This window comes from Ostrea edulis, chromosome 9, assembly GCF_947568905.1.
Source record: "Ostrea edulis chromosome 9, xbOstEdul1.1, whole genome shotgun sequence".
Classification (NCBI taxonomy): Eukaryota; Metazoa; Mollusca; class Bivalvia; order Ostreida; family Ostreidae; genus Ostrea; species Ostrea edulis.
Window position 1 is genome coordinate 29,198,101 of NC_079172.1, and position 27,894 is coordinate 29,225,994.

General features: G+C 34.5%; 1 protein-coding gene across 1 annotated transcript in view; it reads left to right on the plus strand.

The window, feature by feature from the left end:
* The window catches only part of LOC125659716 (uncharacterized), a 37,447-nt gene extending 9,960 nt beyond the window's left edge, over positions 1-27,487 (plus strand). Inside the window, exons 3-18 of the mRNA XM_048891485.2 lie at positions 117-158; positions 1,312-1,424; positions 3,159-3,226; positions 13,944-14,167; positions 16,490-16,552; positions 18,150-18,398; positions 19,972-20,076; positions 20,206-20,253; positions 20,819-21,154; positions 21,255-21,419; positions 21,923-22,099; positions 23,013-23,165; positions 23,658-23,999; positions 24,589-24,930; positions 25,345-25,521; positions 26,063-27,487. Coding sequence (XP_048747442.1) covers positions 117-158; positions 1,312-1,424; positions 3,159-3,226; positions 13,944-14,167; positions 16,490-16,552; positions 18,150-18,398; positions 19,972-20,076; positions 20,206-20,253; positions 20,819-21,154; positions 21,255-21,419; positions 21,923-22,099; positions 23,013-23,165; positions 23,658-23,999; positions 24,589-24,930; positions 25,345-25,521; positions 26,063-26,262 — 2,804 coding nt within the window. The 3' untranslated portion in view covers positions 26,263-27,487. The remainder of the gene's footprint in view (positions 1-116; positions 159-1,311; positions 1,425-3,158; positions 3,227-13,943; positions 14,168-16,489; positions 16,553-18,149; positions 18,399-19,971; positions 20,077-20,205; positions 20,254-20,818; positions 21,155-21,254; positions 21,420-21,922; positions 22,100-23,012; positions 23,166-23,657; positions 24,000-24,588; positions 24,931-25,344; positions 25,522-26,062) is intronic.
* Positions 27,488-27,894: the final 407 nt, after the last annotated feature.

Genomic DNA, 27,894 nt, shown 5'->3' on the forward strand with positions numbered 1-27,894 from the left:
ATAAAGGGAAATGATACCAACGCCAATCAATGGTTTTCAATCACTTTGAAATGATTTATATGAGATTAGAGTGTAAACAAACCAATGAACTTACTTTAAATTTTTATTTTTTGTAGAATCATCATCATCAACATCATCCGAGGAAAAGAGTGGTTTAGGTAAAAGGAATCAAGTTTCTGTGTAGTTTTATGGCAAATCTTGAAGGACATGCACACGTTTCATTGCAATTTATTTTGTTCTGAAACATTTATAGTACAAAACAATTAAAGAACGATCTAAGGAAGTTGAAAGGGTTCTCAATTAAGTATAATTTTATTGCAGATACACTACCACTACTAATGACACTAGGTCTGTCTCCCCTATTTCAGAGGGGGGGGGGGCATAATGTTTTTGTACTTTCTGTCCTTCAGACCGTCCGTCCGTCTGTCTGTCACAAAATTTGGTGAACGCTTCTTTTCGTATATGGCTTATCTGATAGATTTGAAACTTTGTGCAATGCTTCATTGTCATTTGTAGATGTGAATATTGGTGGGACAGATGGATCCAATCATTTTCCTATAAAAGTTATAGTGGATCTAAGAGGCGTGGAGGATGTTAAAATAGCATGTGAACGCTTTTCCTCCTATATGGCTTATCCGATAGACTTGGGATTTTATACAAAGCTTCATTAGCATTTATAGATGTGCATATTAATGGGACAGGAGGATCCAATCATTTTCCTATAAAAGTTATAGTGGATCTAAGAGGGGTGGAGGATGTAAAATAGCTTGTGAACACTTCTGCTTCTATATGGTTTATCGGATAAATTTGAAACTTTGTACAATGCTTCATTGCCATTTGTAAATGTGATTATTATTGGGACAGAAGGATCCAATTATTTTCCTTAAAGATTTAGTGGATCTTAGAGGGGTGGGGGATGTTGAAATAGCTTGTAAACGCTTCTCCTTCTATATGGTTTATCGGATAGATTTGAAACTTTGTACAATACTTCAATTCCAATCGCAGATGTGCATATGGTAGGGACAGGAGGATCCAAATGTTATCCTTAAAGTTATAGTGGATCTGACGGGTGGGGTTGTAAAATAGTTTGGGAACACTTCGCCTATGTGGCTTATCGGAGTTCATAATGTCTATGTTCCTGCTCATGCTTTCTCCTCCATACCATGCAGTACATTAAGGGGAGGAGGTTTCATTTGGAGCACTTCCTATTTGGGGAGCTGGGGAGACATTTGTTTTTCATAAAAACAATCTCTAGTTGTTTTATGTCGTTTTGTTTGCTAAAAAATAATGATCATTTTGGGTCTTTTTCAGCAATGATTTTAGCAATCACGCACATGCGCGTTTTAAACAAGAAGTATGTATTAGAAATGTCTAATTCCTCCAGCCTGGAATTTCTACAGTTCACCCAAGTCTTTGAGGACGATGTAAGTTAACCTGTCATGATTTATCTCCCTTTTTAAATTACTCTTTATATAATCGTCATTGGTTGTTGTGAAAACTGTAGTCATGGAAACGCATCCACAAGCATATTATCAAGTTGTCACTTTGAAGTACAATGGAATTAGCTTTTAAGTTTTAAATAATGCCGTGACGTGTGTGAGGCACATGCTTGGCATAAATAGGGTGAAGGGATTTCACGAAAATACAATTTATAGCCATTGTTATCTATAATGATTTATTCAAAGACATTTTTACCATGAAATATATTTGTGATCAGTGTTGAATGAAATACGAGACAACGGTCATAAGACACAGACAGTTATTACGCCTAATAAGACATGCTGGTTCCCTGTTTAGCCCAAAATGACCTTTGTGATATTTATGTCGGATGATAATTCTGCCTTGTTAGAGGATTTTCTCTCATTCACAACACGGTTTATGGAAAACATACATGTAATTTATAGATAGTTTAATGCTCAGTTTACAAAAGATCGAACGACATAGAATTCTAAAACCAAATTGCATATTCATTTGACTGCGATTTGTAAAGTAGTTAATATATTTTTCCATTAAGAATAAATTGTAGATACATGTAGTTCATTATTGTCACCAGAAATTCGTGTTACTAGTAATCTGATACATATTTGAGATGCATTCATGTAAATGATCTTAATATGTGTGTTTTTTCTTTCCCATAGAAATTAAGTCAGGAAAATAAAATATTCACGGCATTCTAAATCATAAATGTGAATTTAATGTCAAGTAACCATTTCATATCATTCAAATAATAGCCTCAAACAAATTAACAGAAGGAAATCATCGGGTTTTTAATCATCATTACCGTGTATAGTTTAATGAGATTATACACCGATGTGGCCTTGATGTTTTAAAATTTCAGCGAAACACACGGCATGATAAAAAATCCACAAAAATCCTTGACGAATGCGATATGATTAATTTTAATTACCATCAAGACACGATTAAAAATATCAGTTTATAGAATTGTTGAACATTTAATTTTCCCTGTTTTTCGTGTCACCTGCAAAGTGCAGCTACACTTTATTTTGTCCGTCGTCTGTCTATAGCATCATGTAAAAATATTATTTTGATATTCCACACGTGTATTGTTATTCAATATATACAGTAATCACGGATTCCCCCGTAGGCGTTAAACTTCTTCATGTAAAACCCTCACGTACAATCTCAATATTTGGTTTGATTTGCTTGAGATAAACTGATAGAGATATATAATTTCCTTTCAGAAAAAATATATATGCATGTTTTAATACCTGTATACCAATTACACATGCATTACACGATTTCTCTTGAATTTATTTTTCAAATTTCTTTTATACATACACGTACATTTCTACCGCTATCGGTGGCGAATCAGAAATTTCTGAACTTGGAGGGAGATGTGTTAAAAGGTTAGGGGTGGGGTCTGGGGACTGTCTTAAAAACCCCAGTGGTTCCAGGATAAAGCCCTGGTGGGGGGGGGGGGGGGGGGGGGCTCAAGAGGCAAAACGCCCTCACACAGATGAGTTACGACAAAACAAAACATGTACATGTACTCGTATATCCTAGTGTTTTGGACAAAATCTATAATTTATAAAATGAATGAAATTTGTGAGAGGGTGCTTCAGTGGATTCGCCACTGTTATAAATGTTCATTAAATTATTTTCAAACTATCTTTAAAATGTTTTTGTATTCATTTCAGATCAATAACGTCTTTCTAAGGAGCAACATCAGCTCATATTTTTACGGTACAAGCGTGAGTGATCTCAGGTAAGTTCTTAAACATGAACAGCATGTAATGTGTTCAGCATAAGTCAATTAGGGAGATCATAAATGATCAATCATTAATTTCCTCCTTTTGATTATAATGGCATGATTTGTAGCACTTGTGTATTTTTAAAAGAACAATTCACAATCGTGAAAGGTGTGCAGGTATGCAATGGCACGAGCTAATTAATGTCATTTCGTGGAACTAACAAGTGCTTATTGTTATTCAATACATGCACAATCTGAAAGTACATCTTAAGTGGCAGATTCTATTTTACTTTCATTTCCATTCATTAAGACAGTATCCTTGATTTTGGAAATACATGTAGTTTTTTTTAAACCCGCTACATCTAACAGAATTTATATTTGGTTGTCCTAAAAGATATTGGTTCAGAGGGGATACTTTTCTTATAAAGTAGTATTTTAAGTAGGTAACTTGACAGATGTAGAATTTCGATCAATTTTTCTGTGATTCATTTTCCTTTTGCACAGCTATATTGTGGGGGACATAAAAAAAATAAACAATTTTGTTCTCTTTTATGTTATCATTTTACCCCAAATCCTGTTTGTTTGTGTTTTTATTTGTTTGTTTTATGTCTCTTCGAGAATATTTTACTCATGTTTTAAGACGTCACCAGCTGTGGGTGAGGTACCACAAAATTAGAGATCGGTAAAGTTGGCTACTAGTAACCAGCTACTAGTAACTGGCTACTTAAAAAGAGAAAAGTTGGCTACTAGTAGCCAGTTACTTGAACCAGGAAAAGTTAGCTACTAGTAGCCAGTTACTAGTAGCCAGCTACTAAAAGTAAGAAAAGTTAGCTACTCGTAGCCAGCTACTACAAAATATAAAAGTTATAATTACTGATAGCTCGCTACCAGATAAAGGTTAATGAGTTTGAAAATCATTATCAATCAGATTTATTTCTAAAGAGGACGAGGAGTCGTATGAAATTTCATGCTCAATTATCCCCAATTACATAGCGTTGCAATGCAAAATACGAATAAACTTTTTCAACTGAGTGTTTACTTTAAAAGTGAAAAGGATTTAATTCAGACCTTCAATCATTTGATATACCATCCATTTTGAGATATCTGCTACTTTTACAATTTGATTCGAGTTACCCTGAAATTTCAACATAAGTGTGAATACCGTAAGAAATTTTATGTTTGACTTTATGTTTGTATTAGATATCTGATGAATTTACGACTATACATATGGCAAGAAGTGATAGATGGTGTTCTGGTACGCCATGAATTTTCAGATATCGCTCTTTAGGAAATCAGTTACTTAAACATTTTGATTATCGGTACAATCAAATTTCAAGATCCGTGTGAATACCTTAAGGAACTCCGTGTTCATATCATATATTTAACTAACTTACAACGATACGTATGGCGAGTAGTGATATTGGGTATCGTAATATGTCATCAATTTTCAGATATCACGCTTAAGGAAGTCAACTACATATACCTTTTGATAGCAGGTAAACTGAAATTTCAAGTTTTTCATAAATATCTTAAGGAACTCTGAGTTTGTATTAGATATCTGACTAATTTATAACTACCCACGTGAAGAGGTGTGATATTAGGTATCTTGATATGCCAACAATTTTCGGATATCATACTTAACGAAGTCAGCTACTTATACCTTTTGATTCCAGCTAACCTGAAATTTCAAGTTTTTCATAAATATCTTAAAGAACTCCTTGTTTGTATTAGATATCTGACTAATTTACAACTATCCATGTGAAGTGGAATGGTATTAGGTATCTTGATATGCCATAAATTTTCAGATATCACCCTTAAGGAAGTCAGCTACTTATACCTTTTGGTTGCAGGTACCATGAAATTTGAAGTTTTCTACCAATATTTTAAGGAACTCTGAGTTTGTATTAGATATCTGAAAAATTTACAATTATCAAAGTGAAGAAGAGTGATATTTGGTATCTTGACATGCCATAAATTTCCAGATATCACACTTAAGGAAGTCAGCTACTTATACCTTTTGATTCCTGGTAACCTGAAATTTCAAGTTTTTCATAAATATATTAAAGAACTCCTTCTTTGTATTAGATATCTGACAAATTTACAACTAACCATGTGAAGTGGAATGGTATTAGGTATCTTAAAAATGCCATAAATTTTCAGATATCACCCTTAAGGAAGTCAGCTACTTATACCTTTTGATTGCAGGTAACACGAAATTTGAAGTTTTCTACCAATATTTTAAGGAACTCTGCGTTTGTATTAGATATCTGACGAATTTACAATTATCAAAGTAAAGAAGACTGATATTAGGTATCATGACTTACCATAAATTTCCAGATATCACGCTTAAGGAAGTCAGCTACTTACACCTTTTGATTCCTGTTATCCTGAAATTTCAAGTTTTTCATAAATATCTTAAAGAACTCCTTGTTTGTATTAGATATCTGACAAATTTACAACTATTCATGTGAAGTGGAATGGTATTAGGTATCTTGATATGCCATCAATTTTAAGATATCACCCTTAAGGAAGTCAGCTACTTATACCTTTTGATTGCAGGTACCATGAAATTTGAAGTTTTCTATCAATATTTTAAGGAACTCTGAGTTTGTATTAGATATCTGACGAATTTACAATTATCAAAGTGAAGAAGAGTGATATTTGGTGTCTTGACATGCCATAGATTTCCAGATATCACACTTAAGGAAGTCAGCTACTTATACCTTTTGATTCCTGGTAACCTGAAATTTCAAGTTTTTCATAAATATCTTAAAGAACGCCTTGTTTGTATTAGATATCTGACTAGTTTACAACTATCCATGTGAAGTGGAGTGGTACTAGGTATCTTGATATGCCATCAATTTTCAGATATCACCCTTAAGGAAGTCAGCTACTTATACCATTTTATTTCCAGTAATCTAAAATTTCAAGTTTCCCGTACATATCTTAAGAAACTCTGCGTTTGTAATAAATATATCATTCATTTACCATCTCACATATGACAAGGAGTGATATTAAATATCTTAATATTCCATCAATTTTCAGATATCACGAGTAAGGAAGTCAGCTACTTATAGCTTTTGATTCCATGTAGCCTAAAATTTCAGGCTTTTCGCAAATATCTAAAGGAACTCTGTCTTTGTATTATAAATATTATTAATTTACCATCTTACATACGACAAGGAGTGAGATTAAGTCTCTTAATATGTCACCAATTTTCAGATATCACGCTTAAAGAAGTAAGTTACTTATATATTTTGATTCCAAGAAACTTAAAATTTAAAGCTTTTAGCAAATATTCTAAGAAGTCTGTGTTTGTATTAGATATCGTATTAATTTACCAGTAAACATATGACAAGGAGTTATATTAGGTATCTTGATATGCATCAATTCTGAGATATTACGTTTAAGGAAGTCAGCTACTTATACCTTTTGATTGCATCTAACCTAAAATTTCAAGTTTTCCGTATATATCTTAAGTAACTATGCGTTTATATTCGATATCTGACTAAGTTCCAACTATCCACGTGAAGAGGAGTGATATTAGGGATCTTAATATGCCATCAATTTTCAGATATCATGCTTAAAGAAGTCAGTTACTTATATCTTTTGATTCCAAGAAGCTTAAAATTTAAAGCTTTTAGCAAATATTCTAAGAAGTCTGTGTTTGTATTAGATATCTGTCTAACTTACAACTATCCACATAAAGAGGAGTGATATTAGGTATCTTGATAGACAATTAATTTTCAGATATCACCTTAAGGAAGTCAGCTACTTATACTTTTTGATTCTAAGTAACCTGAAATTTGAAGTATTCCGTAAATATCTTGAGGAACTCTGCATTTGTATTAGATATCTGACTAACTTACAACCATCCACGTGAAGTGGAGTGATATTAGGTATCTTTATACCGATTATCATACCTCTTCACGTGAATAGTAGTTTACTAGTCAGAGATCTAACAGAAACACAGAGTTCCCTAAGCTATATACAAAACACTTTAAATTTCAGGATGTCTGGAATCAAAAGGTATAAGTAGCTGACTTCGTCGAACGCGATATATCAAAATTGATTGCATATCAAGACACTTCATATAAAGCCCTGTAATATCGGCAAAGATAAATTCGTCAGATATCTAACATATCTATCTGAAAATTGATGGCATATCAAGATACCTAATATCACTACTCTTCAGGTTGATAGTATATAATTAGTCTGATATCTAATATAAACACACAGTTCCTTAAAAGATATCTACAAAACATTTGAAATTTCAGGTAACCAGGAATCAAAAGTTCTAAGTAGCTAGCTAACTTCCTTAAGCGTGATATCTGAAAATTGATGGCATAATAAGACACTTAATATCACTCCTTATCATGTGTGAGATGGTAAATTAATGATATAGCTAATACAAACGCAGAGTTACTTAAGATATGTACGGAAAACTTTTTCAGGCTACCTAGAATCAAATGGCATAAGTAGCTGACTTCCTTAAACGTGATATCTGAAAATTGATGGCATATCAAAATACCTAATATCACATCTTGTCATGTGTGCATTGGTAAATTAATCAGATATCTAAAACAAACAGGGAGCTCCTTAAAATATTTTCTGAAAACTTGAAATTTCAGGTTACATGTAATCAAAATGTACAAGTAGCTGACTTCCTTAAGCGTGATATCTGAAAATTGAAGGCATATCAAGATACCTAATATAACTCCTTGTCATATGTGCATTAGTAATTTCATCAGATATCTAAAACAAAAACGGAAATCCTCAAAATATATACTAAACAGTTGAAATTTCAGTTTACCTGCAATCAAAATGTACAAGTAGCTGACTTCCTTAAGGGTGATATCTGAAAATTAATTGTATATTAAGATACCTAATATCACTCCTCTTCATGTGGATAGTTGTAAGTTAGTCCGATATCTAATAGAAAAGCAGAGGTACTTAAGATATTTATCAAAAAAGTTGAAATTTCATGTGTCGAGGAATCAAAAGGTATAAGTAGCTGACTTCCTTAAGCGTGATATCTGAAAATCGATGGCATATCAAGATACCTAATATCAGATTTCGTCATATGTGCATTGGTAAATTAATCAGATATTTAAAACAAACATGCAGTTCATTAAAATATTTGATAAAACTTGAAATTTCAGTTTACCTGGAATCAAAAGGTATAAGTAGCTAACTTCCTTAAACACGATATCTGAAAATTAATGGTATATCAAGACACCTAATATCAGTCTTCTTCACGTGGATAATTGTAAATTAGTCAGATTTTTAGTACAAACACAGAGTTCCTGGAGATATTTATGAAAAACTTGAAATTTCAGGTTACCTGCAACCAAAAGGTATAAGTAGTTGACTTCCTTAAGGGTGATATCTGAAAATTGATGGCATGTCAAAATACCTAGTACCACTCCACTTCACATGGATAGTTGTTAACTAGTCAGATATCTAATACAAACAAGGCGTTCTTTAAGATATTTATGAAAAACTTGAAATTTCAGGTTAGCTGGAATCAAAAGGTATAAGTAGCTGACTTCCTTAAGGGTGATATCTGAAAATTTATGGCATATCAAGATACCTAATACCATTCCACTTCACATGGATAGTTGTAAATTTGTCAGATATCTAATATAAACAAGGAGTTCTTTAAGATATTTATGAAAAACTTGAAATTTCAGGTTACCAGGAATCAAAAGGTATAAGTAGCTGACTTCCTTAAGGGTGATATCTGGAAATTTATGGCATGTCAAGATACCAAATATCACTCTTCTTCACTTTGATAATTGTAAATTAGTCAGATATCTAATACAAACTCAGAGTTCCTTAAATATTGGTAGAAAACTTCAAATTTCATGGTACCTGCAATCAAAAGGTATAAGTAGCTGACTTCCTTAAGGGTGATATTTTAAAATTGATGGCATATCAAGATACCTAATACCATTCCACTTCACATGGATAGTTGTAAATTTGTCAGATATCTAATACAAACAAGGTGTTCTTTAAAATATTTATGAAAAACTTGAAATTTCAGGTTAGCTGGAATCAAAAGGTATAAGTAGCTGACTTCCTTAAGGGTGATATCTGAAAATTGATGGCATATTAAGATACTTAATACCATTCCACTTCACATGGATAGTTGTAAATTTGTCAGATATCTAATACAAACACAGAGTTCTTTTAGATATTTATGAAAAACTTGAAATTTCAGGTTACCAGGAATCAAAAGGTATAAGTAACTGACTTCGTTATGCGTGATATCTGGAAATTTATGGCATGTCAAGATACCAAATTTCACTCTTCTTCACTTTGATAATTGTAAATTCGTCAGATGTCTAATACAAACTCAGAGTTCCTTAAAATATTGGTAGAAAACTTCAAATTTCATGGTACCTGCAATCAAAAGGTATAACTAGATGACTTCCTTAAGGGTGATATCTGAAAATTGATGGCGTATCAAGATACCTAATACCATTCCACTTCACATGGATAGTTGTAAATTAGTCAGATATCTAATACAAACAAGGCGTTCTTTAAGATATTTATGAAAAAATTGAAATTTCAGGATACCAAGAATCAAAAGGTATAAGTAGCTGACTTCCTTAAGGGTGATATCTGAAAATTGATGGCATATCAAGATACCTAGTACCACTCTACTTTACATGCATAGTTGTAAACTAGTCAGATATCTAATACAAACAAGGAGTTCTTTAAGATATTTATGAAAAACTTGAAATTTCAGGATAGCAGGAATCAAAAGGTATAAGTAGCTGACTTCCTTAAGCGCGATATCTGGAAATTTATGGCAAGTCATGATACCTAATATCACTCTTCTTTACTTTGATAATTGTAAATTAGTCAGATATCTAATACAAACGCAGAGTTCCTTAAAATATTGGTAGAAAACTTCAAATTTCGTGTTAGATGCAATCAAAAGGTATAAGTAGCTGACTTCCTTAAGGGTGATATCTGAAAATTGATGGCATGTCAAGATATTTAATACCATTCCACTTCACATGGATAGTTGTAAATTAGTCAGATATCTAATACAAACTCAGAGTTCCTTAAGATATTTATGAAAAACTTCAAATTTTCAGTTTACCTGCAATCAAAAAGTATATGTGGCTGACTTCCTTAAGCGTGATATCTGAAAATTGATGGCATATCAAGATACCTAATATCAGATTTCGTCATATGTGCATTGGTAAATTAATCAGATATTTGAAACAAACATGCAGTTCATTAAAATATTTGATAAAACTTGAAATTTCAGTTTACCTGGAATCAAAAGGTATAAGTAGCTAACTTCCTTAAACACGATATCTGAAAATTAATGGTATATCAAGACACCTAATATCAGTCTTCTTCACGTGGATAATTGTAAATTAGTCAGATTTTTAGTACAAACACAGAGTTCCTGGAGATATTTATGAAAAACTTGAAATTTCAGGTTACCTGCAACCAAAAGGTATAAGTAGTTGACTTCCTTAAGGGTGATATCTGAAAATTGATGGCATGTCAAAATACCTAGTACCACTCCACTTCACATGGATAGTTGTTAACTAGTCAGATATCTAATACAAACAAGGCGTTCTTTAAGATATTTATGAAAAACTTGAAATTTCAGGTTAGCTGGAATCAAAAGGTATAAGTAGCTGACTTCCTTAAGGGTGATATCTGAAAATTTATGGCATATCAAGATACCTAATACCATTCCACTTCACATGGATAGTTGTAAATTTGTCAGATATCTAATATAAACAAGGAGTTCTTTAAGATATTTGCGAAAAACTTGAAATTTCAGGTTACCAGGAATCAAAAGGTATAAGTAGCTGACTTCCTTAAGGGTGATATCTGGAAATTTATGGCATGTCAAGATACCAAATATCACTCTTCTTCACTTTGATAATTGTAAATTAGTCAGATATCTAATACAAACTCAGAGTTCCTTAAATATTGGTAGAAAACTTCAAATTTCATGGTACCTGCAACCAAAAGGTATAAGTAGCTGACTTCCTTAAGGGTGATATCTGAAAATTGATGGCATATCAAGATACCTAGTACACTCCACTTCACATGGATAGTTGTAAACTAGTCAGATATCTAATACAAACAAGGAGTTCTTTAAGATATTTATGAAAAACTTGAAATTTCAGGTTACCAGGAATCAAAAGGTATAAGTAGCTGACTTCCTTAAGTGTGATATCTGAAAATTGATGGCATATCAAGATACCTAATACCATTCCACTTCACATGGATAGTTGTAAATTTGTCAGATATCTAATACAAACAAGGAGTTCTTTAAGATATTTATGAAAAACTTGAAATTTCAGGTTACCAGGAATCAAAAGGTATAAGTAACTGACTTCCTTAAGGGTGATATCTGGAATTTATGGCATGTCAAGATACCAAATATCACTCTTCTTCACTTTGATAATTGTAAATTAGTCAGATATCTAATACAAACTCAGAGTTCCTTAAATATTGGTAGAAAACTTCAAATTTCATGGTACCTGCAACCAAAAGGTATAAGTAGCTGACTTCCTTAAGGGTGATATCTGAAAATTGATGGCATATCAAGATACCTAGTACACTCCACTTCACATGGATAGTTGTAAACTAGTCAGATATCTAATACAAACAAGGAGTTCTTTAAGATATTTATGAAAAACTTGAAATTTCAGGTTACCAGGAATCAAAAGGTATAAGTAACTGACTTCCTTAAGGGTGATATCTGGAATTTATGGCATGTCAAGATACCAAATATCACTCTTCTTCACTTTGATAATTGTAAATTAGTCAGATATCTAATACAAACTCAGAGTTCCTTAAATATTGGTAGAAAACTTCAAATTTCATGGTACCTGCAACCAAAAGGTATAAGTAGCTGACTTCCTTAAGGGTGATATCTGAAAATTGATGGCATATCAAGATACCTAGTACACTCCACTTCACATGGATAGTTGTAAACTAGTCAGATATCTAATACAAACAAGGAGTTCTTTAAGATATTTATGAAAAACTTGAAATTTCAGGTTACCAGGAATCAAAAGGTATAAGTAGCTGACTTCCTTAAGGGTGATATCTGGAAATTTATGTCATGTCAAGATACCAAATATCACTCTTCTTCACTTTGATAATTGTAAAGTAGTCAGATATCTAATACAAACTCAGAGTTCCTTAAAATATTGGTAGAAAACTTCAAATTTCATGGTACCTGCAATCAAAAGGTATAAGTAGCTGACTTCCTTAAGGGTGATATCTTAAAATTGATGGCATGTCAAGATACCTAATACCATTCCACTTCACATGGATAATTGTAAATTTGTCAGATATCTAATACAAACACAGAGTTCTTTAAGATATTTATGAAAAACTTGAAATTTCAGGTTAGCTGGAATCAAAAGGTATAAGTAGCTGACTTCGTTAAGTATGATATCCGAAAATTGTTGGCATATCAAGATACCTAATATCACACCTCTTCACGTGGGTAGTTATAAATTAGTCAGAGTTCCTTAAGATATTTATGAAAATCTTGAAATTTCAGTTTACCTGCTATCAAAAGGTATATGTAGTTGACTTCCTTAAGCGTGATATCTGAAAATTGATGACATATTACGATACCCAATATCACTACTCGCCATACGTATCGTTGTAAGTTAGTTAAATATATGGTATGAGCACGGAGTTCCTTAAGGTATTCACACGGATCTTGAAATTTGATTGTACCGATAATCAAAATGTATAAGTAACGGATTTCCTAAAGAGCGATATCTGAAAATTCATGGCGTACCAGAACACCATCTATCACTTCTTGCCATATGTATAGTCGTAAATTCATCAGATATCTAATACAAACATAAAGTCAAACATAAAATTTCTTACGGTATTCACACTTATGTTGAAATTTCAGGGTAACTCGAATCAAATTGTAAAAGTAGTAGATATCTCAAAATGGATGGTATATCAAATGATTGAAGGTCTGAATTAAATCCTTTTCACTTTTAAAGTAAACACTCAGTTGAAAAAGTTTATTCGTATTTTGCATTGCAACGCTATGTAATTGGGGATAATTGAGCATGAAATTTCATACGACTCCTCGTCCTCTTTAGAAATAAATCTGATAGATAATAATTTTCAAACTCATTAACCTTTATCTGGTAGCGAGCTATCAGTAATTATAACTTTTATATTTTGTAGTAGCTGGCTACGAGTAGCTAACTTTTCTTACTTTTAGTAGCTGGCTACTAGTAACTGGCTACTAGTAGCTAACTTTTCCTGGTTCAAGTAGCTGGCTACTAGTAGCCAACTTTTCTCTTTTTAAGTAGCCAGTTACTAGTAGCTGGTTACTAGTAGCCAACTTTACCGATCTCAAAATTAGACCCTATGCTGAGCGCTCAGGGCCGTAACAGTGAGCTCTATCGGTTTCTTTGACGTGCCAACGGCTACCGCAACACGGGGCTTCCTAAAAGTCGTATCCGAGATACCCGTGATTATCACTTATAAATGCCGAGTGTTTGACGAAGCAGCAATCACTACCTATGTTTACGTCTTAGGTTTGACGCGGCCATGGTACGAGCGGGATTAAGACCTTCCTGTCACGAAGCAACGCTCTACGAGTCCTGTTTGAATTGAGATACCTTAATTGTTTCCTTCGTATCTTAAATGCGATCAAACATATTTCTGAAATGACAATACAAAATGGTGTTTTTCTTTTCAGAAAAGGAAGCATTTACACTTATAGTGACCTTTCTTTCCAAGATGTGGAGCCTCTTCGAAACCCGTCCATGTTTGAAAATATTCTTCGATACTCCTCATCCCCTATCACTTACAACAGTATCAAAGCCATTCGGATTGGTGACAACATTGTCGATTACGACAGTATCCATGTGGACTTGTCCTTCATTACTGTTGACAAATTTCCTGACAAACCTAAGCTCAAGGGTAAGAGAGCTCTAAAATATGCAGAGAGTTTCTTCCGTTTTAAAACATGTGGGTCATGGGGCCATATTTTCCTTTCTTGTTGACATGTACATTTGTGGCATTTAACGCTGAAATGGAGTCTAGCGAATTTGTGTATTACAAGGAACTGTATCATTGGCGGAATCAACCGGTGAAGTAAAAATCACTTTAATGAATGTAATTACCTTTGTCAATTTCTAGTAGAACAATGTCAAACCAGGAAAGGATTCTCAAAATATGAAACTACACAAGCAAAAGTGACAACATATATAAATGGACACAGTTGTTCTAACTCCCATAAAACTCAAAATTTCAAAGCTTTAAAGAAAGGTGAATTCTTACTTTATTTCATGAAGGCGATCATGTCCAATGCAAAGTGACATGACCCATGACATTTATAATCATTTCGAATGTATATTATCAAAAATGACACAATTCTTCGATTCTACTTAACTTTTGTATTTATTTTTCTTCCCAAACACCAAAACCTCAGAGAGCACAACTTTAGATAAACAATTTTTTCTATCATTCTAAAAGGGAACTGAAAAGATAAATCTATTCAAACATAAATAGAAATGCTCTTTAAACTCGCGCTCAAACTCGATGTTTACCGGTAGAAAAACTGCGAAAGACATTTTTAAAGTCGAAATACCGAATATGGCAAAAAAAAAAATGCCATCTTTGTGATATCATGATTCCGAATTTAGATACCAAAATTTGAAAGTCGTATAGCATGAAAAAATTCAAACTTGAATTGGCCATGATGCATATGTACATAACCACAAACCATGGCACCAACCTTTTTTAGGCAAAGGAAGTAATATATTAGTTCACAAGTATAGACATGCAAAATATCTCATCTAAATACGTACAATTATTTTCCTAACGGAAACCTCTTAAGCGATGATTATAACATCTGTCTGCAAGTGTGTCTATGAAAGTCTTATCCGAACCACAAAACTTTGTAATCGGGGAGGGGGGTAGATATTAAGGTCAAAGTGTATACAAGTGAGTGTGAAATTCACATGTACAATGTCAAGAGGAGGCACCAGTCTCATACCCGAGTGCCATAAAGTAAACTCTAGTTGAAAAACGCATTTGTTTTTTCTCGGTACTTTTCAGATGAAGGTGCAATAATCTTGTTTCTTCAGTTATTGTTGAAAGTTGCATAGTTGTTAGGGTTGTACCAGACCACTAAGGCCGTAATTTATTCTCGAAAATATGTATCAGCGAAAATGTGTATCAACGAAAATATGTATCAGCGAAAATGTGTATCAGCGAAAATGTGGGTCAGGGAAAATGTGTATCAGCGAAAATGTGTATCAGAGAAATAATTTGACAAATTATCTGAAAACATCAATCCCTTGGGGATCCGGGTTAGAATAGGTCCTCAGTACCCCTTGCTTGTCGTAAGAGGCGACTAAATGGGGCGGTCCTTCGGATGAGACCGCAAAACCCGAGGCCCCGTGACACAGTAGGTGTGGCACGATAAAGATCCCTCCCTGCTCAATGGCCATAAGCGCCGAACATAGGCCTAAATTTTGCAGCCCTTCACCGGCAGTGGTGACATCTCCATATGAGTGAAATAATCTCAAGAGGGACGTAAACAATATTCAATCAATCAATCATTTACGATCAAGAAGTAGTAATAAAATAGATGAACACATCTTAGAATCATAACATCTAGATTAGAGTGTAATAATTTGTTCATTAATGAAAGGCGAAGATAACGAACAGCGATCAACCTCATAACTCCCATAAGCAATACAAAATAGAAAGTTGGGCAAACACGGATCCCTGGATACACCAGAGGTGGGATCAGGTGCCTAGGAGGAGTAAGCATTCCCTGTCGAACGTTCACACCCGCCGTGAGCCCTATATCCTGATCAGGCAAACGGAGTTATCCGTAGTCAAAATCAGTGTGCCAAGAACGGCCAAAAATTGGCATGAAACCGTCAGACAGCATTTGACACAACGATAGGTTGTATTGGCAAACTAGATCGTTATAGCGACTATAGAATTTGCAAAATACTGATTTTAAACGAGACTTTTGGAACCCTGCACCATCAACTTGTTTGTCAGTAGCTTACCTCCATTTAAAAACTGACCATGTGCAGAACAAGCTCTTGTGTATCGAATCAGCTGAGAGATATAAACACCATATACAGGTGATAATGGAATATTGCTACATTAATATGGGAAGTTGGAGTTAATCTAGAGTGTAATAATTTGTTTATTAATCTAGAGTATAATCCTTTGTTTAATACTTTAAAATTCAGTGGAATATTTAATGCTATTTTTCAGAAGTATTGCAGTTAGTGGAAGAGAAAACAAAGGCTCTCAACTCACTCAATTCTAAAACAACAGGTTTGTATATCATTATGTCAGGATTTTTTTGATGTCGTATATTACATTCTGACTGTTCCAATAATTATTTATAAAAACAGTTGGTGTGAATTTTGACACATGCCATGACTATTTTGGAAATTTCGAATATCCGACTCTGATAAAAAATTATAATTAATGTGTTCTGTCACGAACAAATAATGATAGGCTATATAAATCAAATAAACTGCCTACAGATACCACCAACTATGAGAAATAAATGTACATGTACATTTGTTAAAAAGACATCTGCATGAAAGTGCATGAATATAACCCAATCGAAATGGTCATTCATATTCAATTATTGATACGAAATAAAATTTGGAATAGATAATCTAAGCTAACGATATCGATTTTGTGCTTGATCACAAATATCATTTAAAATACAATATGTTGACGTCTTTTAAGGGACCATACAAAGGTACGGGATTTTCCGTCTGTCCGTCCGTCTGTTAGCATTTTTGTGTCCGGGTCACATCTTTCCCATTGTGAGGCTTAGGACTGTCAATCCAGGTCAGCTTATGTATCTTAGGGAGAAGGTGTGTTGTGACCCAAAAATAGGTCACAATGACCTTCTTATGGAATTTTATGGCAATACATACTTATATCGAGTCCAGATCATATACGGTGGGGTCTATGGGAAGGTGTTTTGCGACACAAGAGTAGTTCACTGTGGCCTCCTTCTGGAATTTGATGTCTATATTCAAGTCGTGTCTGGATCATAGATGTATCATGAGCACTAGGAGGCCCAGAACCACCCAACCTGGTCAGTTGATGTAAATTAAGGAGGGGGGGTAGTGACCCAAAATTTTGTCACTGTGGCTTATATTTTAGAACATAGTCTAAATGTGCCCGGAGCATATCTCACGCACTGTAAACCTACATTTATGTATTCACCTGTACCTGTACTGCTTTTGATCTTTGAGTGTACAGATATAGGTTATGTATCCTGTACATTTAGTTCCTAATGGGCGTATCATGTACCCCAGAGGTGCACTCGATTTGAAATCTGCCGTTCAGTGTCCTTGGAATTTTTTGTTTTAACACCTCTCCATCTTTGAACGAGTGTGCAAACTATCGTAACGTGAAAGTAAACGTGTTGAATTCTAAGGAGGAATGTTTCAAGATAGAATAATGTTGAGGGAATCGAACACACAACTCGCTGTACATTCTGTGATGTTGATCTACTTCAAATGAGATCCATTGTTCCTTGTTCTTTGTCAGATCGAATGAATACAAGGAGATGACAACTCTATATAAGAATAGATGTTAGTTATGTACACCTTACCATATGTGTATTAATATTTTGTTACTCACACAACGAGAAGATATTCTTTATGCATTTAACAACCACTGATATCTATCAAAAAGCTCAGCATTGTCATGATATGATTGAAATGCTACTTATCTTTTTCGGTTATCTCTTTAAAATTTTCAAACACTCTTAAATTATTATCTAATTTCCCTGTTCCTCCATCTTGTAACACTGGTAGTCACATAGTCCTATATTGTCCGACAAAATATCCGCACAGACACCGACAGAGCACAAATCAATTGTGAGTTTATTCTAAATCAACAGACAAACCACGGAAGTTACATGATACACACAGTCCTGTCTCAGTCCAAGGAACTACAGGAGCGCCATCTGTTGTTCAGAAGGGAGACCCAGATGTACATGCAGAAAAAACGGAAACTGCAACAAGATCAAATGACGTAACGGGAGCAGATGGACCGGAAGAGGGAACAACAGCGACACGTAACGTCATAGGAACAACGCCTACTGCAACAAAATTAACAACTGTGACAGAATCATCTAATAACCCGAAAGGTATATAATGTCTTTTGTGACTTATTAGACTTTTTGAAAGAGTTTTTATTGATAAAAGGATTTAGCTAATATTCAAATCTATTTATGTAAATTTCATTATTTTCTATAATAGAGCTTTTAAAAAGCAAATATGACTATTCTTTCGTCCTATACTGGTTTCTAGTTTGGAATATTTCGTCATGATAATTTTTTTCCACATTGATTTTGAATATTGCCTTAAACGTTGATTATGGATAGTTGGTTACTATATGTCTCAGAATAATTTCTCAGATGCATCGTATACAAACATAAATAATTCGAACTGGTTAACACATGGTATTCACAATTTCTGAAGAAAAATACAATCAAATGACTTGATTTGCATATTTTATCTATTTAATGGTATTTGTACACTGATACAGTTGTGTGAATTTTAATGCTTTTTAGATTACCTTCAGAATCATGGTTATATTAAATTTCGAATTGTATTACTGTAAACCAACTTTTATTTGCGTAAGAGAAAATTTCGCGTGATTCGTGTGAACCTCATCCTCGCGAATATTTCTCGTCGCGAACCAGTCCTTGAATGTCTGTCATAGGCTCAAAAAAGGCTCTATCGCAAAACTTACTGGCCGCGAACCAGTTTACCACAAGTGAATCGCAAAATAAAGTAGACGCAAATAAAAGTTGGTTTACGGTATCTAGCTTTTTATAGAATGCCAACGTGAAATACAATGTTAATGTAAAGTAAATCTTCGACGATCCGTGCATTACGAGAAGAAATAAAGTTTCTATCACCGTTAGTTGATTTTTCACGAAAGTTCGGAGACGTACATTCTAGAATGTGTGGGCACTATATCGGTGCGAGTACATGTAAATGGACATCTTTGCTAGCTACGGTTTTTGGCTAGCGATGATAGTAAATGGATTTTCCTGTATTATACGACACCTTAGGACTTAGTGATTTTTCGTACTAAATCTTATCTTGTTAATTCGTGAAAGGTGATATTACATAAATGCGATGAATTACCAATGTTTTATCATGTGGAAAAAATTGTCTGAATAGCTGACCACCATACAGCTTTAACATGAAAGGTGAAGATAAGGAACAGTGATCAATATACTAACTCCTATAAGCAATACAAAATAGATAGTTGGGCAAACAGGGACCACTGGACACACCAGAGGTGGGATCAGGTGCCTAGGAGGAGTAAGAATCTCCTGTCGACCTGTCACACCCGCCGTGAGCCCTCTATCTTGATCAGGTAAACGGAGTTATCCGTAGTCAAAATCAGTGTGTCAAGAACGCTCTAACAATCGGTATAAAACACGTCAGACAGCATTTGACCCAATGGTATAAAAAATGAATACAATGTACAAACATCTTCATTTAAGACTAGATCAAATATGCATCATAGTTGATAATGTATTGCAGATCCAGATTATTTCTGTCGACAGGGTCGACAGGGGATGCTTAACCCTCTGGTGTGTCCACGGGTCCTGTTTGTCCAACTCTCTATTTTGTATTGCTTGTGGGAGTTATGTTATATTCACCTTTCATTATCAATGTTCTGAAATGTGACGTATTTTTCAGACTTTACAACAGTTTCTCCAGAGACAACATTATCGACGACAAAAACAACAGGAAAAACCATTGGATATGAAAATATCATTCGATCATCGAACGGCAACGCAAATAGTATGTCCGATAGAAACATCATATGTCTAATATTAGGTGTATATCACAAAACTTACATAGACAAGTGTTAAATGACTTAGATATGTACTTCAATAGGGCATTCTTAATCACATCTAAGTGTTATTTCAGACTTACCAGAGGTCGCTACATCTACAGAGAATACTGCAACAACACCATGTAAGTAGTCTATATATTGATATTAACTTAAAGATCTGGTCAACAATACCATGTAAGTAGTTATATATTGAAATTAACTTAAAGATCTGGTCAACAACACCATGTAAGTAGTCTATATATTATATATTGATATTAACTTAAAGATCTGGTCAACAACACCATGTAAGTAGTTATTATATTGATAACTGATCGCAGAAGTAAATGATAAGTATATTCAGTTCCTTCGCCAAGCGCCCGGCATTTGAAACAAAAGATATCGGTCTTTTGGACTTGACCTTAAAAACGAACGTCCTTTGTCGTGCTAGGTGTTGGCACGATAAAGAACCCTTGCTGCTACATGCAGCCTTGAGCGCCATCTGTGGCACTTCACCTACAGCTACATGTAGTGACGACTCTTTATTTGTGGCACTTCACCTTCAGCTGGTGACGTCTCTTTATGAGTACACACTTTTCGAATTGCTCGTAAAATAATAACTATCAACTCTCAATCAATACTTGTTCCTTAATTTAAGAGAGTTTGGGTTTTTTTTTTTTATAGTGAAGCTTTACATAATATTTCTTGCAGTTGTGAAACTAACAACAGAAATAAATGATACTGACGGGGCAGCACTCCAGAACACCACCGTCATTTGTAATTTCGGCAATATGGACGGATGGAAATTCCTCATCATTCAAAATACTCCATACAAGGGAAAACCGTATCTCGTCATGAATTTAACTTCCGACGAAAGAATCATGATTCCGAGAGAAATCAAAGAGAGGCTGTATTTGAACCTTGATGTCAATAGCGCTTCCGGTACAATCCGTGTCAGCTTCCTGTTACAGTGTGAAGATCTGGGAAGATATGAGTGCAAAGTACACAACGGCGATTATTCGTATCTGGGTGGAGGAGAATTAAAATGTAAGATTTATGAAAATTTCAATGAATATGTATCGAAACTTTGAAATACGCTACACAAATCTGTGTCCATTTAATACTTGAATTCCTCTCTGTCCTGCAGTATTGCCTTCCAAGCCTGAAGTGACTTTACCTGTGGAAATTATAGACGACAAAGCGCTGCAGGAACCTTTATTGTGCAGGATAAACGTTGGATACCCACCAGAGGAATCAGAATTTGAATGGTCATTCTGGTCAAAGGGATTCGAGTCATTTCGAAAGATAGGAAGTACGTTGTTAAACAGCATTAGACAACTGTTAGATACAAGCACTTTTGGTAGGATTCTTTTGAGCCAATTGATGCAAGTGGATGCATACTTTTCCCGCGTGTTGCAATTCATGTTTGCATGTAATCATTATACATGTATTTAAATTATACACAAAACTGCCAGGAAGATTTATCCACAGCAAACAATTAATGGCGTACAAAAAAGATAAATGCAGTTTATAATGATATTAAGAGAATATAACTGTTCTTTGTACTGAGATAAAGAAATGATGGCTGTAGTTTACAATAGCAACAGAAAAGATAACTATAGTTGGTAATGACATGTGAAAAAATAATTGCCATTTGTAATGATATAAAGGAAAGATATATGTAATTTGTCATGTGACACTTGAAAAAATAATTGTACAGTAGTTTGTAATAACAGAAGGAAAGCAAGTCCAGTTTGTAAAAAACACAAGAAAAAGATAATTGCCGCTATTAACATTGAGTTTTATGCGATACAGACACAGATAGCAGCCCTATGAAGAGCGGCGTGTGTGGACAAATCAAGACAATACGTCTGATATTAAAAAAAGCAGTAGGACTTAACAAAGTACAACTCAAGTGTGCAGTGAAGACGAAAAGTGCGGGAAAACAGACCAAGGTCATGGAGGACGTTGCAACCATTAAAGTTGTCCCAAGTAAGTCGATTTATCAAGTACATTCTAAACGTTGATTAATGGCAGAAAGTTTTTCATTATGTCCCATACAATTCGTTCCAAAGAGAAAGGTATGCGCTAGCAGTATTTTCCCTTCAACTTGTCATTTTCATCGCACTATAAGCTTAATGGAATTTAGAACAAGATTCCAGCCCTACTTAAAACGCGTGAAAAGTAACGTTAGGGAATCTATGGACTTTAAAATAAATTGAATAGATTCCCTTTCTTTACTTCTGGTATGTTTTTCTCTAATAAGGCCCTGGGCATCGTAACAAGAATATTGCAATTGTTGGGTATTTCTACTGAACTGTATATGTCAAACAGCTTAGTGTTATTCTATCACGTGTTTAATCATACAATTTATCAAGCGATGGGTAGATTGTACATAACGGAACTTTTACATTTTTAAGGTAAATAAAAGCAGTAAGCACAAACCGAAAGGTTGATATTTTTCAGGGAGTTGACAATTCTCAAATTCAGTGTGTACATTAAGGTATACATTAAAGATTCTGATCACGTGATTGGATCTATTAATGAAATCTTTTAGGATCAAATTACCAACCCAGCTCACGTTTCGCAATATTTTTGGAATTTTGCATGAGTGCCCATCTCTTAGAAATGCATACCACACCGACCTTTTATTAACAGATTGTTATTTTGATCTTTGAGTTAAATGTATAGTTTATTTTTACATATACTATCTGTGACGGGGTTCCATACGACACGTACATCAGATTTTTAGATAAATGTATAGTTTATTTTTACAGACACTATCTGTGACGGGGTTCCATACATCATATTTTTAGATAAATGTATAGTTTATTTTTACAGACACTATCTGTGACGGGGTTCCATACATCAGATTTTTAGATAAATGTATAATTTATTTTTACAGACACTATCTGTGACGGGGTTCCATACGACACATACATCAAACACCCCTATACGTGTAACAAGTACATCTTGTGTAGAAATAAAGACATTCAGGTCAAACAGTGTGCAGACAATCTATGCTTTGATCCCAGCACGAAGAGATGTGGACAAACAGGTAAATCATCGTATTTTTTTTTCTTTGGAATTTCAGTTTCAGTTTAAAAAATGACGAACATTGGTTTAATACAAAATTCACAGAAGATTAATTCAATTTCAACTGAATTCTCATGCATGTAGCGAAAGGGGCCCATCTACATCTGTCCTTCCTCCACGTTTTGAACCACAAACTTTTTTCTGTTAATTTTATATATGCAAATTTAATTTATCCCCTCTCACTTAATTCTTTATGCCAGTAAGAAAAGGTATTGGAAATGAATGCTTGGACCGCTGAATTCATGGACGGAAGGAACCCTCCCCCTGATTCAAGATTTTAATTTTGGGGTTGAATTAAACCTTATGTGGTTTTTCGATTAAGAACTTTAGATAGTCGAAAGCTGAACTTATTCTTTGACTATCCCCCACCCCTTTAAAAAAACGAAGTTACTTTCCTAATTCTACCTTAATTATGTTCTGTTTATGAAGTTGAAATCTTTTCTTCCTTTTGAAGGTCTGGAGATGTCGTCTGTGGATGCTTATTTAAACGAGGGTGTGACTCTGTTAACATGTCGTCTGTTACACATCGGTTCCTGGTCGTCAATCTCCGTTTACAAATATGTCTCCAAGGTCAACAAGACCAGAATTCTTACTGTTTATGACGGCTCCAGCAATGTGACTGTAGAACAGGAAGTCAGTCGTCGCATCCGGGCCACTGTAGATAAACCCTCCAAGTACGAAGTCGTCATTACTCTGTGGGTCTACTCTTTGGGATGTCAGGATGAGGGTATATTTTCCTGTGCAGCCGACGTACCATTTGCAGTTCCAGAAGCGTTTGGCAGATTGAACATAAAAAGTAAACCTTTAATTTACAAAATGCATATATATATACATGTACATGTATAGCTGATTGGGTGATGTTCCGTTTGGCAAAAATATCGCTCCATTATAAGAATGAATCATAACACCTTGTCAGGAATTAGAATGGTCATTCATTGAGGAAATAAATGACAAGAGTATTTTAACATATATACAAAATGGTGTTTAAGTCATTTTCAATAAAAAGAAATCATTCAAGTGTACGCAATGTATACAAAGCAATATTCGCCCCGTTCTATTTTCGCCCTCGTTGTCAATGGGTGAATTTAAGACTGGGCGAAACCGTTTTCTCTCTTTCAACACAAATATGTCAGGGCGAAAAAACGGGGTGAAACTGTTTGTAAGGGTAGAAGGGCGAAAAAACAGGGGGGGGGGGGGGGGGGGAAATAACCTTGTGTACAGTATTGGTATTTCAAACTACAGCTTGTCTAAGAGTTGTAGCAATGCAAAAGAACTTTTCAAGACCTGCAAGGCACATTAAAGTAAAGAATGCAAAGTTAATTATTGTATAACTTTAAGGGGAAAAACGTTCAAGAAAGTGATGCATATCTTTTTTGGTATTTCAGCAAAGCCGGATGTTCCAACTGTCAGGATACCCACTGAAATAATTGACAGTCGAGAACCAAGAGAATGGTTCAGATGCGAAGGAAACGTGGGTTATCCAAAGGGACGGATGTACTGGGAAATCAAAATGAAAGGAGATGCAGACTTTACTGACAAAATCCCATTCAAAACCAAACGTGACAGTGAAAACACCACAAACTGCAAAACCTACGTCACAAACGAGTTCAGATTCACACCAAGCGCACTGCATGACGGGATGGAGGTGAGATGTGTTGTGGAAAATCAAGATACAATGCCAGGTGGCAGACGACTTTACACCACGAAGGAAATCCATGTGATACCAGGTATGAAATTAAACCAATTTGAATTGTTCAGCCAGGTGTTTTTCCTGATGGAAGTTTTGTGTTTGCTCCTCATTTGAAATTGACAACTCTTTTATGAGATTCGCCAGACTGTTTTCAAATTAATGTAGAAGTGAGTAGCTTTAAGTAAAGTAAATTTGAGTTTATTCACCTATTGGACTTGTTAGAAGTCGATTGTATAAGTGGTGGTGTTTTCACTAACCATTTATTTAAAATCTAAATTCATTCGGCTATAAATGTTCTACATCACTTAAAAGTTTTCTTTTGTTGAAATTATAAGATTCATTTTACTATCAGAACATGTTGTATTGTATTTTATTGAATCAATTGTAAAGCATTTGACAAGAATCATGGTAGATGATCGGTATTCACCATAATTTTAAACTATCTTTTCAGCTAACTTTTGCGCAGGTGTATCACGTGACAAGCGCGCGCATCCGAACAACTGTTATCAGTATATTCAGTGTCATGACGGTTACACGTATGTACAGAGGTGTAGCATAGGATTGTGCTTCAATCCAACAACTCAAGACTGCGACATCAGGGAAGAGGGGAAGGTCGACGTCATTATAGGTAAATAGAAAAAAGAAAGCAGCATTCTACATACGACTGTAGATTGTATCTATCTTATAATGTGAGATCGGTTAAGATTTAGTTTTCATGGTGATTCGGTATTTTCATGGGTTCCTAACCCGGCTGAGCATTGTGTAGCGTTATATTCATCTTTTAATGTAGCATCCCCCCACATAACAGAAAAACTATTACCTGATCAAGATATAGTGCTCATGGCGATTGTGACAGGTTGACAGGGAATGCTTACTGCTCCTTGGCACCTGATCCCACCTCTGGTATATCCAGGGGTCCGTGTTTGTCCTACTCTTTAATTTTGTACACTTTATAGGAATCCTAAGATTGATTATCTTCATTTTTCACCAGACTTTTGCCCATCTATTAATTTTGTATTCCTTATAGGAATTACGAGATTGATCACTGTTCGCTATCTTCACTTTTTCATTCATAAAAGTTATCTCCCAATATAAATGGTTGCACAGCACACTTGACTCAAGTTATTCATAAACCTTGTAAAATGAAATTTATTTTTTTTCCCTCACAGATCCTGATTTCCCCTGCAAGCCAAAGAGAAATGGAGTATACTTCGCTCATAAATCAATATGTAACAAGTATATATGGTGTGTTCAAGGTCAAGAGGTCATACAACATTGTCCCTTGGGGACGCAGTATTTCAAGGACGGCCAATGCACTTTCGAAGAGGAAAAATTTCATTGCAGTAGAAACTCAACCGTTGTTGTGTAATAAAGTACTGGTATGAGCTAATGAATGATTTCATCTTTAGTGTATTACCAGACGTGTTACGTGAGAAGCGAGATCATTTTACCTTGCAAGGTCTCAAAACGTTTGTGAATGTGAATGGAACTTGGGGATATCAACAATCTTGATGATTTTTTTCAGAGCTCAGGAATTGTGCCGTATCGATATTTATTCTGTGTAATCTCCTAAAACGTTCAGCTGACGTAAATACTTTTTATAGCTTTAAAAAAGCAAACATTGTTACAAACTTTCCTGTACAGTTTAGAGGTTATGAAAGTGAGCTATATTTTACAAATGCAAATTAGATTTCATACAGGACCTTGGTTTAATATATTTCATTGCATATTGTTATTTCAAATTTGAAATCATTAGATTTCTATTGCTTTGGTGTCGAGGTTTTCGTAATGTACTTGTATGTAAGATATTTTAAAGATACATTGTATAAATTTTATTTTCATAACTTTGATATTTCTCATACAGTTGTCGTATACTTATAAGTTATAATCATATTAAACTTGTATGTTGATTTAATATTCTACAAAACCACAGATAAAGACATAAAGCTCATCAATGGAAAATCCGTTTTGTTTCCATCGTGTGTCAAACTTTACATTTTATATACATGCATCTCAAGAGGAGCTATTTGAAATAACAGGTGCTAGAAGTTATGCAGGTCCAATCAAGGGCGTTCGGGGATTTATCCCGAATTGTATTCCTTACACCCTGAGGTCGAAAGGTGTATGGGTGAATGCCTCAGCACCCCTGATTGGACGTGGATAACGAATTTATTTCCTTATGTAACCAAATAAACTTGTTATCCAAGTTCTATCATGACCGGATGACAAAAAATATCAGTATCTAGTCTAGGACTAATTAATTTGTTTCATTCAAATGAAAGCTGTGCTATTTTGATTAAATTTGTGATAGTAATGCTTCGAAGTTTAGAATTGTGATTATCATTATATTTATCATTTATCTTTATATTTGCATGTTGAGAGACAATTGCATTGTGACGTTACATTATTTCGGCCGGGTATGCGGAAATTTACACCCGGCTAATTAACCAATCAAAACTCCTCTTACAAGTTACACAGGAAATGATATTCCTGACATTTTGTTGTACAGATTTGCTCTATTTATTGAAGTCTGTGATGTACTTTCGTTTTGTTATTATATATCGTTTGAGAATGCAATAAATGGTTACGAAATGTGTCTGTCTGGATTTATTTTTAGATCGTCATAATAGGGCTTTCGGTGGAAGTATATTATCGATGTGTACACAAACCAACCAAAGTCATATAGAAAAAGCAGATATCTCAAAATGTCAGTGATTTGGAGCTTCCTGAAAAATTAAAGAAGTTCAGCGTAAACGCTTCGTGAAAGTAAGCCGGCGTGAAGCATCCCAGTTTATCTTCCCACGAACAAGTGAGGATAACGAACAATGATCAATCTCATAAATTCTATATAAAAGAAAGGCAAACACGGACCCCTGGCCATGCAAGAGGTGGGATTAGGTACCTAGGGTGAGTATTTGCTTAGATCATTATAACGACCATAGAATTTGCGAAGTGTTGCCTTTAAATGAGACTGTTAAAACCCCTGTAACATTAATTTATT